The sequence below is a fragment of the Pundamilia nyererei genome, unplaced genomic scaffold (assembly GCF_000239375.1).
Source record: "Pundamilia nyererei isolate P.nyererei 1_Seehausen unplaced genomic scaffold, PunNye1.0 scaffold00058, whole genome shotgun sequence".
Taxonomy (NCBI): domain Eukaryota; kingdom Metazoa; phylum Chordata; class Actinopteri; order Cichliformes; family Cichlidae; genus Pundamilia; species Pundamilia nyererei.
Window position 1 is genome coordinate 16,806 of NW_005187459.1, and position 16,738 is coordinate 33,543.

Genomic DNA, 16,738 nt, shown 5'->3' on the forward strand with positions numbered 1-16,738 from the left:
ACACAACCATCTCTAGAATTTTTGGAAAAAATATCCAGTGAGTGGTTGTTCTCTGCATGGATCCATTCTTGTATGAAGGCTGGTGCTGGTGGTGTAATCGTGTATGGGATTTTCTGTAGTTAGCTTTGGGCCTCTGGGTGTCAATCAACAAGTCTGCAGAACTGCGTGATGTTATCATGTCACATGTGCCAGAATCTCAGAGGAATGTTTCCAGCACATTGTTGAATCCTTGCTATGACAAATTTAGGCAATTCTGAAGGCAAACATGGCCCAACTTGGTGCTATTCATTCTCTGCCTGAGTTTGCAATATGTCATCTTATATTTCCATTAAGTTCCTGTTTGAGAAACCTTACAGGAAATGTATCTCTGATACCTATCAGCAGAAAGCTGAATTCAAAGGGCAGTTCATACAATTTGCATTATTGGCATAACACAAGAAAAGACATACAGAGCCATTGAAAATGGATTTTCTAAATGTTCTCTTCAGTTGTCAGTTTGCTATTCTCAGTTTGATTTGCTTTTAAATCAATACTGACTCTATGGTAATTCTCTTATTTTAATTGTTTTAAATTGTAATAGAATAATAACATGCATATGAAAAACAGAGATGCAAATTAACTGACAATATTATAATCAGCATTGTTGTGCAAAATATGCTTTACAGTAATGTGTCACATGAGTACAAATCTAAAAAGCTTCTTACAAGCAGTTGCAGGGAAAGTTGAAACACAGTACATGCAGTGACTTTGTTATTTAACATATTCTTCACAAAAATTTACAAGCTTCACAATTTTCTTTCACATAAATCAGCAAAACGGGAATGTTGTGATCGTAATGAGTGATGAAAGTATAAGATCAACGCCGTTTGACTGATATATGTGCAACTCAGACATCCTTTTACACACAATGGCACAACATTTAGGGGAAAAAAAATGGCGTGTCTGGTCTTTCCTTCATCTGTAAACCTAAAATCAGCTACCATCCAAATCCATCTGACTGGGGGGAGTCATGTAAATAATATAATCAGCGTTGGTGTTGGGGAGCGGTAACACAGAATATAGATTAATGAATAGGAAAGGACAAAGAGCTGGACCTGATATGCTACATATATCAAATTTAAACACACAGAGGGTAGTTTGCTCACATTTCACATTTATAAATATAGAAAGAAGGGGAGGCACAGGTTGTCATTACAAATTCTCAAACTTTCACCAATAACTAGATGATCAATGATCAATCTTGTGTAGTAATAGGATGATACACACTGTCACAGCTCAGTTATTGGTAATTGTGTTTTAGCAATAGCAAAATTTGATTAAAGAACAGAATTAATCCAGATTGTGACACAGCTTAATTGTGTCTAATATGGACTTTAGTGTTAATGACTATTTTAAAAAATGCACTGGTGAGCCACAGAACTGCAGATTAACAAAACCCACATCATCCTGCTGTAAATACTCACTAGCACCAAATGTTTATTAATCAACAGCTTAAAAAAAGAATACGTACACTTGTACAACAACTGAAGACTGCTGGAGCTGAGCGTCACACAGTGTAGGGAGGTCACAAAGCACTGAGAAACTTGTCATTTTGATTTATTTTTTTTTAAAACAATGCCAAGTAAAATAATACCAGGCAAATTATTTGCAGAAACTTTGGCAGTGGATTAATATAAGAGCAAGATCAAGGTGATTCAGCATAAAAATATTTAGAATTATTATTAATTCTTAATATGCATTATGATTCTTGGGTCTTATCTGCTACGTTGTCAGCTGTAGTCTTTTGTTTAGATGGCTGCTATCACTCTCACAGGTACACACAGGCTTAGGTTGTTTCAGGTTGTCATTAACAGCTGCTGATTGAGACAGAAACACAAAGACACACTGCAGCGGTATATTCAGATGATCTGTTTTACACTGCTGCACATGATCTTTCCCTTCCCTACTCACTGCATTTAGGTTATCCAAAGGGCAGAAGCTGCTACATCGTCTACTAGCTCAGAATATTTGCTACTTTATTCAGAAACAGTGTATGCCGCCACAGTGTGTTAAACAAAAAGGAAAGAAACTGATTCATCAAGTTAATCTCCTGTGTCAGTGAGTAAGTCTCTGACTTCTTCAGAGTCAGACACTTGGAAACTTGGTGATGGTGGAAAAGAGTTTAAGGAGTTTTTCAAGTCAGAAGAGGTCACACGAGGTAAGTCCACATGTAACAGCTTTTGGCAAAATGCTGTAAGGAGAAGTGTGGAAAAGGAGGCAGCAAGATCCAGGAAGAGATACTAATTCTGGACAAGTACCAGCAGTCTGATCTATGACTCTGAATCCTGTTGGGGGGGAAAAAGAGAGAGAGCACAATAGTCAGTTTGCTTAGTGTGAAAAAATATTTCTTATATCTGCTGCACCAGTTTTTTTGTACTCCAAAACCAGACAAAAGAAACAAACAAAAAAAACCAAAAAAAAAACTGCTGGTCTAATCAAATCACTTCTAACTCAGTTATCCAATCAAGATCTAGGCGAGGAACAGAGATGGGTGTGACTTGGAGAAATCAAATACATGCTTTTTAGTGAGGTTTCAAAATAGGTCTCTTTCATATTTGATACATAGGTCCTGTAATTCTGCATTCTTTCAAAAGAACCAGTATAGCTGGTCTTGTATGTAAGGACTGACTTTTCTTGCAACTCTTAGCACAAAAGCTAACTCTTTCTGAAGAAGCATTGGAACTATCATTACATAATAAATTCTAAGAGGATATCTAAGTGAAAGACATAAAAGATTAATACTGAGGAGAGGAGATATGCTCACTGAATCCACAACTGCGGGATTTCATGATTTTTCTGAATTCTCTATTTTCAACTCCTCAAAAAAGCTGATGTGCATGAAATTAAAAGTATGTAGTACATAAGCGACAAACCAAAGTTTGCAGAGAGTAAAGATGCTGATGAAGCAGTAACACCGGGGGTTAAATGTGACTGGAAACCATGTCAGCGGTTTGAGTTACAGTTAGAACAATGTGCTTCGTGTGTATGCACATTCACTTACTTTAACAGAGGGTTGGGAACTGAGCCCAAGGAATGCAAATACAGTGTTGTTCTCTTTAGACAGGAAGAAGTCTTCATAGTCCTGTCGGAGGAGAGGAGGATGTTAGGTTTTGAGCAATTGGAAGATTGAAAGGTGGTTATACGCTTCCCTGAAAACCAGGCCTTCTGAGTCTCCTTTTAAAATATTTGTTTGACATTGTAGATCAGTGTTGAGAGCCTTGGCCAGTCAGAGTGATGTCAAGCAGAGCAGATAATCTGCCCCATCCGTGAAACCGGATTACGACAGGATTACAGAGCAGCCTGCAATCTCAATGGAGGATGTAAACTGGCAACTGATCAAAATCACCATCATGTAGATTGCTTAGATTGATGTATTGACACATATCAGTGTAAACTAATGGCATACACTTAAAATTGGCGAAATCCATGCATCAAGCATTCTGTGAGAGAGAGATAGATAGAGAGATAGATATATAGATAGATATATATATATATAGATAGATAGATATATAGATATAGATAGATATAGATATAGATATAGATAGATATAGATATAGATATATATAGATATAGATAGATATATAGATATAGATAGATATAGATATAGATAGATATATAGATATAGATAGATATATAGATATAGATAGATATATATATAGATAGATATATAGATATAGATAGATATATAGATATATATATATATATATATATATGGGCCGATATATTGGCTGCTATTAACGATTTGGTGATATAAAAGTATGGTGACCCCCTTTTTCTTCAAATTTTGTTTGTATGTTCTATAAACTTGGAAAAAGTACAAAATAAAAAGTAATAAAAAAAAGTCTGGTGAACCATAAATCATGTTATGAACATTCATTTTGTGTTTGCTGATCCACGTAGAGTCAAGCTGTCCATGACTTATATAAAATAAGAATAATGTTTTATTCTTGAGGTTTCAGAATACTAGCCCACAAAGCATTGGTTGTCTCTGGCAAATGGCAAATTTAGCTAGTTCTCATTCTTTTCTGATTAGAGCCATTTCTCACTTAGACTTAGGGAGTAGTACACACTGAACTGTGAAATCATTTGCTTTTGTTGGCAGTTGCTTGCTTCATTATTATAAAAGGTTTCATCTGAAACTGAGTACAGGAGAAAGAAAAAGCCATGTGTTTTGGGTGATTCTGAGATATAAGCCAAAGCACTCAACTAGCCAAATTTCCCTTTTGATATTTCAGCTATTTTGAACTTTTGACTGTATTTTCACACGTTTTACAGCTTTTCCTAGTGATAAAAACCTAACCCCAAATGGCCATTCATACTACACAAAAGTAATTAAGTGACAGATTAACAGTTAAATGAGAGATTTCGCACAACCTGCTACAGAAATGTCTGTTTTCTAGTGTGGGTTCACTGTTAAAAATGAATTAATGAAAACTTTTTATTTTATAATTAAAGGGCATAATGAGCAATGAGCTACCTGAACCTATCATGCTGAACAACTCAGACGTACTGTTGAAATTACACTTCTTTTTCTTAAAAATGGAAATTGTGTCCAAGATAAGTCATCATCAGACCATTGCCAATGTTTATCAGATACAACAGGAAAGAAATACAACTGAGAGTCTTGTTAAACACTGGAATGGAAAATGTGGTCAAAATATATGTCTGGTTATAAAAATGTGATAAACATAACCCCATCACCACCACGTACACCACAGTAGCGATCATCGTTGAAAATCTGCGGAGGCAGCGGGTTGCCCTTCTCTGGTTGCTTATCCCTGGGGATGTTGCGGTACATCCAGAGCCGTTGCTCCTCCAGCATCGTAATGTCTACTTCCTGGAAGTCGATTCGGTTGGCCTCCAGGAAACCAACTACTGCCTGCTGATGTTTCTTTACCTAGATGGCAATTGATAAAAAGAAAGAAAAGGGCAGAGAAAGATAGAAAAATTCTTAAAAGAATCCAAAAAAGAGAAGTCACAAGAATAGAGGATTTTATAAAACCAAAAAGCTCAAGCTCAACTACACTACTTTCCCTCTGCCATGGTTAAAATGCCCCATATATGTGTTGTTAAGTACAGTTAGAAATGGTAGTTTCTATGTGTGTGTTTCATATCCATTGCCTCTGAGCACTGGCACCTGGCTAAGCAGTCAGGTATTTAATGCAGTCCTGAAATGACAAATGGTAAACTGACACCAGTAAGAGTGAGTGGAGCGCCCTCTGCCTCTCTCTCTCTCTCTCTCTCTCACACACACACACACACACACACACACAAACAGAGGGAGTACAGTATACGCATTAACTGAAGATCAACTTTGTTGGTAATAAGCAGGATTATTGATTAGATTAGTAAAGGGCGTTGCATTTGAAATCCAATACGCAACATCCTTTTCTACTGTACGTCTTGTCTTATATCAATATGATTGCCAAATTACAAGATTTGGATTTAAGGATAATTATTCATCAATTAACCTATCAGTTACAATCATTATTATTCCATTATTAAAGTAACAAATCTGAATATTTCTCATCATTTAGACACGACTCAATCATTACTGCAACAGATAGTACAGAAAGTATGTTCGCCTGTTTAACTGTGGAAGTACATTTAAAGCGACACTCACATTATATAGGCAAGCTACAACTACAGCTGTATGCAGGACTTTACCCCATTCTTAAAAGTGCCCTATGGAGCAAACTTTTTCAGCTATGGTCTAGGATGGACGCAACTACTCCCTATAGTAGTGACCCAAGTACTCTGGGACAGAGTGTGTTTGTGAATTGTGGGAAAGAAAAGTCCAAGGATATTTTTAGAAGACAGAACACTCCCACACTTGGTCATAAACACACTTTAGATGCATGGTCCAAATGTCTCAGACCCGCAACTGTTGGCGAGTGTTTGTCTCTTTGTCCTCCAATCCTTTATGGACGGCCTTTTCTTGTTTCAGAATATGCAATCATTCAGAGTTTGAAGCCGTTTAGGTAGCAACATCAATCGTAATGTAATACTAAATTCTATTTGCCACTTCCAATTTATTTATACATTCATGCAGGCCATTGTTGTTTATGCAAGCATAACAATGGACTGCATGCTTGAGCACTCATTATCATCATAAAAAACAGATTAATTAAAACAATTTGGGCCCCCCCCCAAAAAAAAACAACAACAAAAGAACGATGAATTGGCTTTCTTGTGACCAAATGTACCATCAATTATCCATTTCCTTATTTTTCCCCCCAAAACATCTGTCTTAATGCAAAATATTTTTGCTGTGTTTTTACATTTACTCAACATTAAGGAGCCACAATGATCCTTTTGTTCCAACTTAAAAGACAGCAAGGGATTGTTCCGCTCACTTGGTCAAAAACACACACCCAAACAAAGATTCAAGTCATCTATTGTCTCGCTCTAAAAGCTCCTCTGTGTGTGGTCATAAAACAGCTTTATCTGGACTGATAAGATACTTATAGGACAGTAAATGATGGTTACTGGCAATCTTTAAAGAGACAAATTGGGGTTTTTTTGTCCAGGTCACAGGTTTAACCTTCACTTCACTTTTACTCCTAAAAGCATACAGTTTTTCACAGTGCTAGTAAACAGCACGGCATATATGAGACGGTTGGTCGTCCTTTGAGGTGAAAGACAGGCAGCGTGGGCCTAAATAATGAAAGAGGTGCCCCCTGTGAGTGCGAGCGAAAGAGTGCATCAGTGGAATGGGTGAGTTCAGATTTTGTGTGTGTGCGTGCATACATGTAGGATTTAAGACAAACAATCAAGCACACAAGAGTAAACGTGCTGTGTTTGAGAGGACTTAATGAAACATGGGGATTAGTTTAAGAGAGAATTAATCCTTCAGTCACAAACAGGGAATATAAATGACATGTGATAGAAAAGCACTGCTACTGATAATTAATTACACCTATGTTGGGGATTGGAAATTTTTTTAATTCTAAAAAACGTGCATGTTTTAGGTTTTTTGTTTTTGGTTAAGATAAAGATCAGGAGGTTATGTGCATTTTTTTTTACCTTCACACTATGCCTAAAATCATGTGGCACACAATGATTTTTCCTAAGAGAATGGTTGCCCATGCGTGCCCAAAGCCAACATTTCAACAGTTATTAGGCTACATAATGCAAAGAGTTTTAATTAATAGAAACTATGATCATAGTAGGTCATTTGGGTGAGACTTAACACATAACACATCTACTAAAGAGTGGGGGGATAACCTGATTTACATCTCATTCATTCTGTGCTCATTAGATTCCGCCCCACTAATTTGCTGAGATTAAACCATGAGCTGCACCCCCCACCCAATGAGGACACACACACCGTTTTTCCTAAGCATTTGTATTTTGCGTTCTCCAGATGTATTAAAACTGCAGCTTTTCATGTCATCTTCCACCATCTCCATCTTTCATTGCCATTATCTACTATATTTTTCCAGCACACACACACACACACACACGCCTCACCTTTGATCTTTATTCAATCACATGTAACTCAATTGAAGAGCATTCAAAGTGGATTAGATTCACATGAGCTCAATACTGGTTCAATGGTGGACCTATTCCACCGAGCATGGCTCTTTCTTGTCTCTGGGGGAGAAAAAAAAGGGAGTCTGTCTGTTTTGAATGTATGTGTCATAGGGTTAAAAATAACTCCTTTGTAAACGCTCAAAGATTGGCCTGCCCTCTTCAAGAGACGAAGCATGATAACATAAATATTACTCATTTGTCCCATTACCTAACTCTTTTAGCATTCTTGCAGGAGTGTTGTGTGATGGTTTTTCTGCCCACGCTCAATATCAGCTGGACTTTCTCTATGGCAGGCAACTGCAGTTTGCCAAAAGGGGCAGCAGGACTGCAGCTGCATCTGGTTCATCTGATTGTGCACTACATTACAGACTAATAAAAATCTGTGAAAACCTGTCAAATGTTAGAAACAAATCATATTTACAACAGAAAACTGTGAGGAAAAAAAATTTGAAAAAGTACTCCGACTAAACTTACACTGGACATGAACCACAGTTCAACATCTCACTGGGAAGAATCACATTCTAGCTGCCAGCAGGTCTACTATTTGTTTATCCCATAAAAAACAGACTGTTCTTTGTGTTTATACATCAACCTGATCTGATAATAGTTTTAATATCCGCTCTAATATATTCTGGGATGCCACTTAATCACATGGACTTAAATGCCCTTTATATTTATGCTGGGTCAATCAGACAAAACTAGATATTTACAGGAATTTCTGAGGGTATAGTTAACGTAAGAATAAGAAGTAGGGTGTTTCTGTTATTTTGTCAGTACGTTTAGAGGAAGCCTAACGGGAACATCATGCTTGTTTATGCCCACAGAAGAGACAGGCTTGTTTGTTTCAGCTTCGCTGTGTTCCTTAAACCTCATACGAGGCCACAAGCCAGACTAATTGTAATACAATTGAGATGCAAGTGCATATACAGTGCTTTTAGAGAATTAAAAATGAATAAATAAATAAGTAAAGCTTTTAACAGGATCTGTCCACAGCACAGACGAAGACTTCAAAGTCCACCTAACCAGAAATGCGCACCTTAACTACCGAGCAGCCTTCTCACCTGTCTAAATGATACCGACTGATTTCAGCGCCTGTCTGAAGTGGCTGAGCGCGAACAGGCGCACACCTAGTCCCATTACATAATTGAGTTCAAACGATAAAGTGGCAGTGAAAATTTACGCACGGCGTTTCTGAATGCACTGTTTCCAAGCACCTGTCAACAAGTTCTGTGGCACATTAGCAAACACTCACCGCGAGAGAGCCAGTTGAGGAGGCGACGTAAACCTTGATGACCATTTTAATCCCGAATTACTGTCAGACGATCAGCAAAACAGTTTGGTGGCAGCGAGCCTCGTTTATTGCCACCCTTCAAAAAATAAAAAATAAAAGAACAAAAAACGCTAAATTTATGAAAACTATGCAAATGTGCTTTAGATGAGCGAAGACACCAGGCTCCAATATTCAAACTGAGCCATCACAATAACACAGCGTGCGCTTCTGCTGACTGTTACACCCACACCACTAACAGCTCAGCTCAACGCACGTCATTACATTAAAAGGAATAGATAAACAACATCCATTTCCGGTCTCACTTTCAAATTAAAACAACCATGTCGTTAAGTTACTGAAGTTAATACCGAAGTATTTTTGATTTGTATATCTTTTGTAAATATACTCCCGAGTCATATTGAGGTGGATCCACCATAAAAGAAATTTATTATTTTATAATGGTCAGGACTTTTCTGGTGAAGACATTGCTTTTATGGATCAAGTATATTTTATGAGCATTTCCATTTTAAAACCATCTTTTATGCAGCTATAGGCCCAAATACTCAAAATGCAAATAATATTGTGTTAATTGAGAGAATTCTTGATTAAATTAGGCGTGTTTTGTGCTTTTGTCGTCTGGTATGCACGCACCTGCAAATAAAAAAGTTTTTATATTCATATAAAAACACATATAGTCGTTGTTCAATAACCCCCCAACCCAACACACACACACACACACACACACACACACACACACACACACACACACACACACACACACACACACACACACAAAACTGCGATAAATCCTTAATAGTTCTTTTTCGGTCATTTTTAATGATCACGACCATCCATAACATGTACAACAGCGCCACTCTGGTGGTAGGGTAGTATTGCAGTGAGAGCTGCGGTTGCCATGGTACGGCGTCAGCAGCTACTCTGAAGCAAACGTCTAGGCGTGGACTGGAAAAAATGCTATTAGAAATTCTATGGCACTAAAGAGAAGGACTACTTTTAGCCGACGACGTGCTGTTTTTCTCTTGTTATTGATAAAGCGACAGCCATGACAGTTTATTTCAAAAACGGGTGTACAACCTATAGTCTTTATTTTATATCTAACGGCAGCTAAGTTAGCTAAAGTTCAAGCTACCTTGCTAATAGCTCTTTAGCTTGCAGTAGCCGATCCAATCAAAACAAGAAACGGGTAAGTGTTGCACATTCAGGCGGAAACTGAGCAACATTAACATACATTTGTAAGTTAGCGCAGTTTAGTGCTGAAAGATTCCGAACGCTACAGCACATTCCACCTGTTGATGATGGTGGTGATTTTGTGTTGCTATGCTAATATTAAGTGGCTGTTGTTAGCTGTTATTCACCTAGCGGCACCGTTAGCTTTACGGTGACACTGATATTATGTCGTCGAAGAGCTTTTTAAAGTTTCGTTTGACTTTTGCTTGCACATAATTGAAATGTGCAAGATACATAAACTAACAGAGGGTTCGGTCAGTTATGTGATAAAGTCCAGGTGATACATTTCGTTGTTTTTAATTGACAGGCAATCTGTCAACAACAGAGTACCTGGAACAGCACACGCTTTACTTTAATCCCGTCAGTTCGATCCACAAAGTGCAGGGCAGTGCCGCTGCTGTAAGCCAGGGCATCCTTTGTCTTCACTTAATATTGAGACTCGATTTTATTAGACTGACCAGGAATCTAGAGGAAATGGCAATGATGGGCTGCTATTTCCTCCAGGTTCCTCCTGAGGCAAAAGATGCGATGAAGACATGAGGACAAAGTCGACTAGAATTTGATATATAAGGTGACCCTCACAGATAGTTGCTTCTGTTTTCTGGCGATTCTTAATGTCCTGTCAGCAAATATACTTTAATAGGAGTGAGAATTCCCTAAATTTTACTCGATATTGACTTTCTTCACAGAAATATATTCCTTTTCCAACATTTTAGCAAGATTTTATTTTCTAAGAGAATATTATATATACAATATATGTGAATATGTAAAATCACATCTTCTTAATAAAGGATACCCTTATTCACATCACTTTAATTCTACTTTTTCTTTTCTTTTATCTTTTTTTATTTATTTAATTGATAAGCTTTGTGCACTGTGCTACATTCAGTCGTTAATAAGTCACCAGGGCAGATGGAGGCAATGTACCGTTTAGTTTTCTACTGCAGAGACCACTCATATCATACGGGATTCAGTCTCATGGAAAATTCTGCCTCACACATCTTGTTGCTTGGTGACCAAGACACATAAAATTAAAAACCTAAACGAAACCAGTTAGCTTAGCTTCTTTTAGCTTTAAGAATGTTCTTTTTGATTGAACATTACTCATTATAAATGTAGAGCTCAGTTCAAAGGTAACAACCTAAATTTTAAAGAGCAAAATTCACTAAACTTCGTAATCTGTTTTGTTTCTCTGTTCTTGTTTTTTTAAATCCAGCATGTCTTAAGTGACGACATGGAATCTGAAAAAGTAGCTCACCCATATGAAGACAACCGGGATTTAAGTCGCCAGTCCTGCCGTAGTACAAAGAAAGATTCTCGGGCTTCATCCGTCCAGGAACACAAACAGAACTTCTGGGACAAGATGCACAGCGAGGATACAAAAGTTGACTCAGGTGATGTCAGATCTATAACCAGAACTTGGCATTCAGATCCTGATCGGGATCGGATGTCAGAAGGAGAGGGAAGCAAAAGTGGTGGGTCATTTTATTCTGAGAATTATGAAAACGAGTCTCATTCAGAGTGCTCTGTCTCACCGTACTCCCGGTCCCGGACTCCTTCACCCACCCCACATAGAGGGGTGCGGGCAAAGAGGATCTCTGGCAGCCCTCTCCACAAGACAGGTATGTGAAGAAGGAACGAAGTGGATAAACAGTTAAACTGATGAATGAGGCTAAAATCTCATTCATTCGACGATTAAATTGACTGTTTAGATAATGGCAGTGTAAGGCACATTCTGACTGCCTGATTGACTTAAAAAAAATCTTTTCATAGGAGCATTTGTCATCATGTTTTTAGATTTTACATGATATGTCTTTCTCTGCTTTGCAGGTGGTTTGGGGCGCCGGGGCTTGTCTCGCCCACAGCGACCAGGTGGTCACCCCCTGACCCAGCAGTATCAAAGGGGGGTGCGTTCTCACAGCAAGGAGTCCACACCACCTAAAGACCTGGACCTGGTGACCAAGCGGATGCTCTCGGCCCGCCTCCTAAAAATCAATGAATTGCGCAATGCTCTTTCTGAGCTGCAGCAGCGCACGGACGAACTGCAGAAAGAAAATCGAATTCTTCGACAGGTAGGCCTGTTTCAATATTTGGTTTAAATGCTTTGAAGGAAGAGTGTTCTTAAATAATTTTATGGCTTTTATTCATGTTTGTAGTAAAAAAGAAACAGACTTTTTTACAGGAAAATCAATTACAATTCTCCTTCTTCTTCACCACTCTCAATGCAACCTTTGCCATGCTTCAGCTTCAGGTGCGTCAAGAGAAAGCCCTGCAGCGGTACGATGATACAGAAAGCGAAATCTCCCAGCTCTTATCCCGGCACTCCAACGAGATCCACGTGCTGCGTGAACGTCTCAGGCGCACCCAAGAACGGGAACGGAAAGCTGAGCGGCAGCTGAGGGACACCGAGGAGCGGTTTCAGAGGGGTCAAGCTACCATTTCACGGCTGAAGAAGCTGGTCGAGCAGCGGGATTTAGGAGCCAGAGAGGAGCTCAGCCGCAGGCTAGAGGAAGAGAAGTTGCGGGCCCAAGAAGCTGAACGTAAGCTTAAGGTAAATAGACAGTGGAATAAAAGATCTAACCTTCTTCTGGATCTTCTGGATTCCGATTAAATACTTATTGACCTGAAATTAAGTCTTATTAACCCTGATTTCTAGAGCCCCACATACTGCTTTGTAGCATGAATGATTAACCTGGAACATGTTGAATGTTGGGTTTCTGGTTTACAATATAACAAACTGATGCACATTTATGTGCAATCTCTTGTCAGTGAACACTCAAAATTGTAATTCTCATTTATTGTTTTTATCCTAAACCATGGGTTCCCTTTCAATGCAGCAACTTTCAATGAGTGTTTGTGTTTGAAGGAGGTGGAGCGTAGCATGGAGCTAAGAAATAGCAGTTATCAGAGACAGCTTGTCGCAGAGAAGAAGAAGACACTTAGTACCCAGGAAGAGATCAGGGCTCTCCAGGAGGAACTTGAACGACTGAACAATAAACTCAAGGTACATGTACAAAAAATAACCTTAAAAAGTAGCCGCTGCCATCGAAAGCAGGACTGTGCATCAAAAGCAGATTGCTCATTGTGTAAAACAAAATTTTTTGTTGTTGTTTTTTTATTTTTTCTTAAAATGTTCAGGAAAAGGAGAGAGAACTCGATGCGAAGAATATTTATGCCAATCGCATGGTGAAACCCTCACAAAAAAAAGAGACTGAAAGTGACACAAAGCACAAAGGTAACAATTAACTTGCTGAGGCTTATTGTGTAGTTCATTTGACTTTATATCAAAAAGTGGATGCCAGATGGTATCATGAGTCACAAAATTCACTTTTTGTGTTGGATAGAATCCTTTGGAAAGCCTGAATTTTTTCCCACATTGATATTTGATACATGTTTTTGCTGTAACTTCATTGGCTGTGTCTGAATCCATACTAATAAATATGCATGGTGGCTAAAAAGCAATCAGGATTGCTTATAAGTAATGATAGTGCTTTGTGTAATGGGATGGTCAGAAATATGTTGAGTAAAAGTGATTTTATACTTTTCCCACACATAGTTCCCAGCAGGAGCAGCTCTAAGGCGATACAGACTGAAGGCAGGATGCTGAGTCTGGATTTTCCCACACCTCCCCCTGCTATCACAGATGCCAGCGAGTACAGGGAACATCCACCTGATGAATATTTATCACTTAAGGTGTTGTGTCTACTCTTTCCTTGTACTTACTTTGTCCACATCTTTTACCACTAATTGTCGTCATTCATCACTTTTCAAATTTCTGCTATCAGGAGCTTAACAGAGCGGTCAATCAAGCAGAGGCAGAAGACAGGGGACCAATCTGGCAACAAAAGAGTAGAGAAAGACATGAGGAGAAGGAGTTGGCGAAGGAAGAGAAAGAGGCCAAAAAGTACCTTGATCAGGAACAGAAAGCGCTTGAAGTTAAGGCAAAGCTTTTAAGAAACGGTAAGCCAAAGATTAGTTAAGAGTAGTTGTAGAGCATATACTTCACTTATAAAAAGCTTGTCGAAGCAGAATTGTTTGTACTTTAATCTGAGGAACGCTATCCCAACAGACTCAGAGAAAGAAAAGGATGAAGAGGGCCAAAAGTGGACGAGTTCCCTGTTCAACCAGAATGGGGATGATAACTACAAGAAGCACGGTCATGTCCAGGGAGAGGTGGAGAGATGGAATCAGGAGGCGCTGGCCTGTCAGCAAGCATCAGAAGAAGCGCGGCGCAAAAAAGAGCAGCTGCTGGCAAAGATGCGGGAAATAGACAGTCAGAAACAGGGGGCCCAGGATTCCTTGTTTGCCTCGAGTCCTTCTGAGTCCAATAAGGGTCTCGGTGAACATTCTTCTCCACGCCCTCCTGAGCAAAGGAACCATAACTCTTCGATTTTCAGCCTAACTAATTCAGAGGAGCCAGATGGTTTGCGTCCTGGGAGCAAAGAAGGTGGAAGGAGGAGACTAGGCACAGAGGGTGGAGCAGTTACAGCAGGGATAGGGAGGAGAGCGCTCCGGTCTCAAATCTCCAGCGATGACTTGGCATTTGGAGGTTACGCACCTTCATTTGTACATTCAACTTTCCGTGGTTCCTCTGGCTTCCCTCCACCTCCACCCAAAGAGGACAAGGAATCTGCGTTAGAAGCAATAGGGGTGTTTAATATCAGTGCGGCAGAGGAGAGGGAGACAGAAAAAGTTCAGGGAAAGGACAGGAAGTCAAGTCTAATGCACCAGCTGTTTGGTCCCCAAGCCACAGCTGTTGGTGATGGCGCGAATACCTTCAATAAACTGGAGCTTCTTAATAGTCCTCCAACAACTAATGGAGTGCGTTCAAGAAGGGATGGACTGCTCAACTTCAACTCAGGATCTCCCACTGCTCCAGCAGCCTCCTTTAGCACCCTCCATGTTGCAGATAGCAGACCTGCCATCCGTGCCATCACCTCCTTCGAAGACGAGATTGAGGAACTCACATTATGAAATTAATTTAGATTGAAAGTAGTCTGGGTCTTTGATGGCAAACCATCAAATCTGAGAGGTTATTTATGAAATATAAGAACAACCCAGCATTAAAAATATGAGAACATCAAAATAAGAAGAAACTTGCAGAAACTGATTTGTTTCATCCATCAGTCCTTTTTAACTGCCTCTGTCCAGTTGGATCAGCCACTCAAAACACCCCTAAGGTGGACAAGCAGTTAAGAAAAAGGATCAATGGGTTAATGTGCAATTTGTATGTTTGTTACATTGTTTTTCTTAGACGTTCCTTTAAAACCAGCTTAACTCTCACAACAGTGATTTTTATTTGTAGCACCTGTGAAAATTAAAGAGTAGCTTTTCTGACAGACTATGACTGAAGCTCTTACTCCATTTAGATATTTTAGTGCTTTGCTGGGTTTTGTATAGTTTGGGATATTTTTTGTCTTTGTCAGATAGTTTGTAATCATAGATTTTCCCATAATCTGAAAGGGCTGCAGTAGGGAGGAAGAAATTACAATGCATGGTACATAATAGCACCCTTCCTACAGTTCCCCCTTCTCTGTTCAAAACACCTCCTACCAGATGGCTTCACACTGGATTTAAACTCTACTGTATCAGGTGAATGCCCTCTGCTCAAGGCATTGTATCATCACTTTCTACACTTTCTAAACCATTAGATCTGTCATTGGCCAGTTTTTTCAGTCATCAACTAGATTTATTTTTAAATAATACCAGTGGAGATGCAGGAGTCTCTTCCTTTCAGATCACTTGAATTAAAATCCGCTTGAAGGCCATAAGGGATGTGTTCTCCAGTGGTGCCAAAATATGTTTCCCACTCCTTTAATTCTTTTGCAGATATTTTGACATAAAAATGTACCCCTAAATGACAAGACAATCACACCATGTGTAGATCGCCTGTACAACATCTGACTGTTACTGTATGATAAACGAGTTTTCAATTTTATATGTAATCTTACCAGCACTCTAAGCACATGTAAGTCCCAGGTCTTCCTTTCGCCCAACCCATTTAGGGGTTGCCACAGTAAATCACCAGCCTCCATCTAACCCTAGAGCCACAGCAGTTCTCATTACCATTTTTGTTTAATTGGTTGTTTTTTTGTTTTTTACATTATGTTCACTAATCTACAAGATTGTGTAAATAATGATCTGTATTAAACCCACCAATACCAGCTTAGTCCATGCCCTGCACCAGAAAATGTAACATCAGCCTAATGTTGCCAGATCCTTCTCTCTTTTCCTTTCTGCACTAAATGTCTTGTGATGGGAGCGCTTTACTTTCAAAAAGGCAATCAGCCCTGTAGTAAGCAATCTGATGGCTTTATTGAAATGAAATGAAGACACAAAATGCTCTTATTTTAATAATCATTTGTTATTACACTCGAGCTACATTCAGACAGCACTTTTTAAATGTGACACAAAGCTGTCTCCGCCCTCAGTCTAAAGTTGATACCTATTATTTACTTGTGAAACTCTTTGTATTTATTCTGTGAAGCTTATTTAATATGAAACATGTAACCAGTTACATTTCGTCTAATGTTTAAAATTGTTGAATGAATTAAAGGTTTGTACAATAGTGACGCTGTCTCCTGGTCATCAGACTGTGGCGCACTTGCAGTAATATTCATCTAGCGGGAAGTCGGATTCCTTGGA

General features: G+C 39.0%; 2 protein-coding genes across 2 annotated transcripts; one reads left to right on the forward strand and one right to left on the reverse strand.

The window, feature by feature from the left end:
- Positions 1 to 615: 615 nt before the first annotated feature.
- On the reverse strand, positions 616 to 8,962 carry sh3bgrl2 (SH3 domain binding glutamate-rich protein like 2). Its single transcript, XM_005734320.1, has 4 exons — positions 8,828 to 8,962; positions 4,751 to 4,936; positions 3,041 to 3,121; positions 616 to 2,324 (listed from the first exon to the last, which is right to left on the reverse strand). The coding sequence occupies exons 1-4, from the start codon at positions 8,870 to 8,872 to the stop codon at positions 2,310 to 2,312; spliced, it is 327 nt and encodes a 108-aa protein (XP_005734377.1). The 5' UTR covers positions 8,873 to 8,962; the 3' UTR covers positions 616 to 2,309.
- Positions 8,963 to 9,755: 793 nt separating this feature from the next.
- lca5 (lebercilin LCA5) lies at positions 9,756 to 16,658 on the forward strand. The gene is made up of 9 exons (XM_005734321.1): positions 9,756 to 10,049; positions 11,310 to 11,715; positions 11,924 to 12,165; positions 12,339 to 12,644; positions 12,960 to 13,097; positions 13,232 to 13,328; positions 13,650 to 13,786; positions 13,879 to 14,053; positions 14,163 to 16,658. Exons 2-9 carry the CDS (start codon positions 11,328 to 11,330, stop codon positions 15,065 to 15,067), a joined length of 2,388 nt encoding a protein of 795 aa, XP_005734378.1. The 5' UTR covers positions 9,756 to 10,049; positions 11,310 to 11,327; the 3' UTR covers positions 15,068 to 16,658.
- The last annotated feature ends 80 nt before the right edge of the window (positions 16,659 to 16,738 follow it).

What these genes read in the sequence shown, in the direction of transcription:
- sh3bgrl2 (XM_005734320.1), bottom strand. Translation starts at nt 8,872, where the DNA reads ATGGTCATCAAGGTTTACGTCGCCTCCTCAACTGGCTCTCTCGCG. An exon ending in CCTCAACTGGCTCTCTCGCG is followed by an intron (nt 4,937 to 8,827) that starts GTGAGTGTTTGC and finishes ATTGCCATCTAG; the next exon opens with GTAAAGAAACATCAGCAGGC. An exon ending in ACGATGATCGCTACTGTGGT is followed by an intron (nt 3,122 to 4,750) that starts GTACGTGGTGGT and finishes CTCCTCCGACAG; the next exon opens with GACTATGAAGACTTCTTCCT.
- lca5 (XM_005734321.1), top strand. Translation starts at nt 11,328, where the DNA reads ATGGAATCTGAAAAAGTAGCTCACCCATATGAAGACAACCGGGATTTA. An exon ending in AAGTGACACAAAGCACAAAG is followed by an intron (nt 13,329 to 13,649) that starts GTAACAATTAAC and finishes TCCCACACATAG; the next exon opens with TTCCCAGCAGGAGCAGCTCT. An exon ending in GGCAAAGCTTTTAAGAAACG is followed by an intron (nt 14,054 to 14,162) that starts GTAAGCCAAAGA and finishes CTATCCCAACAG; the next exon opens with ACTCAGAGAAAGAAAAGGAT.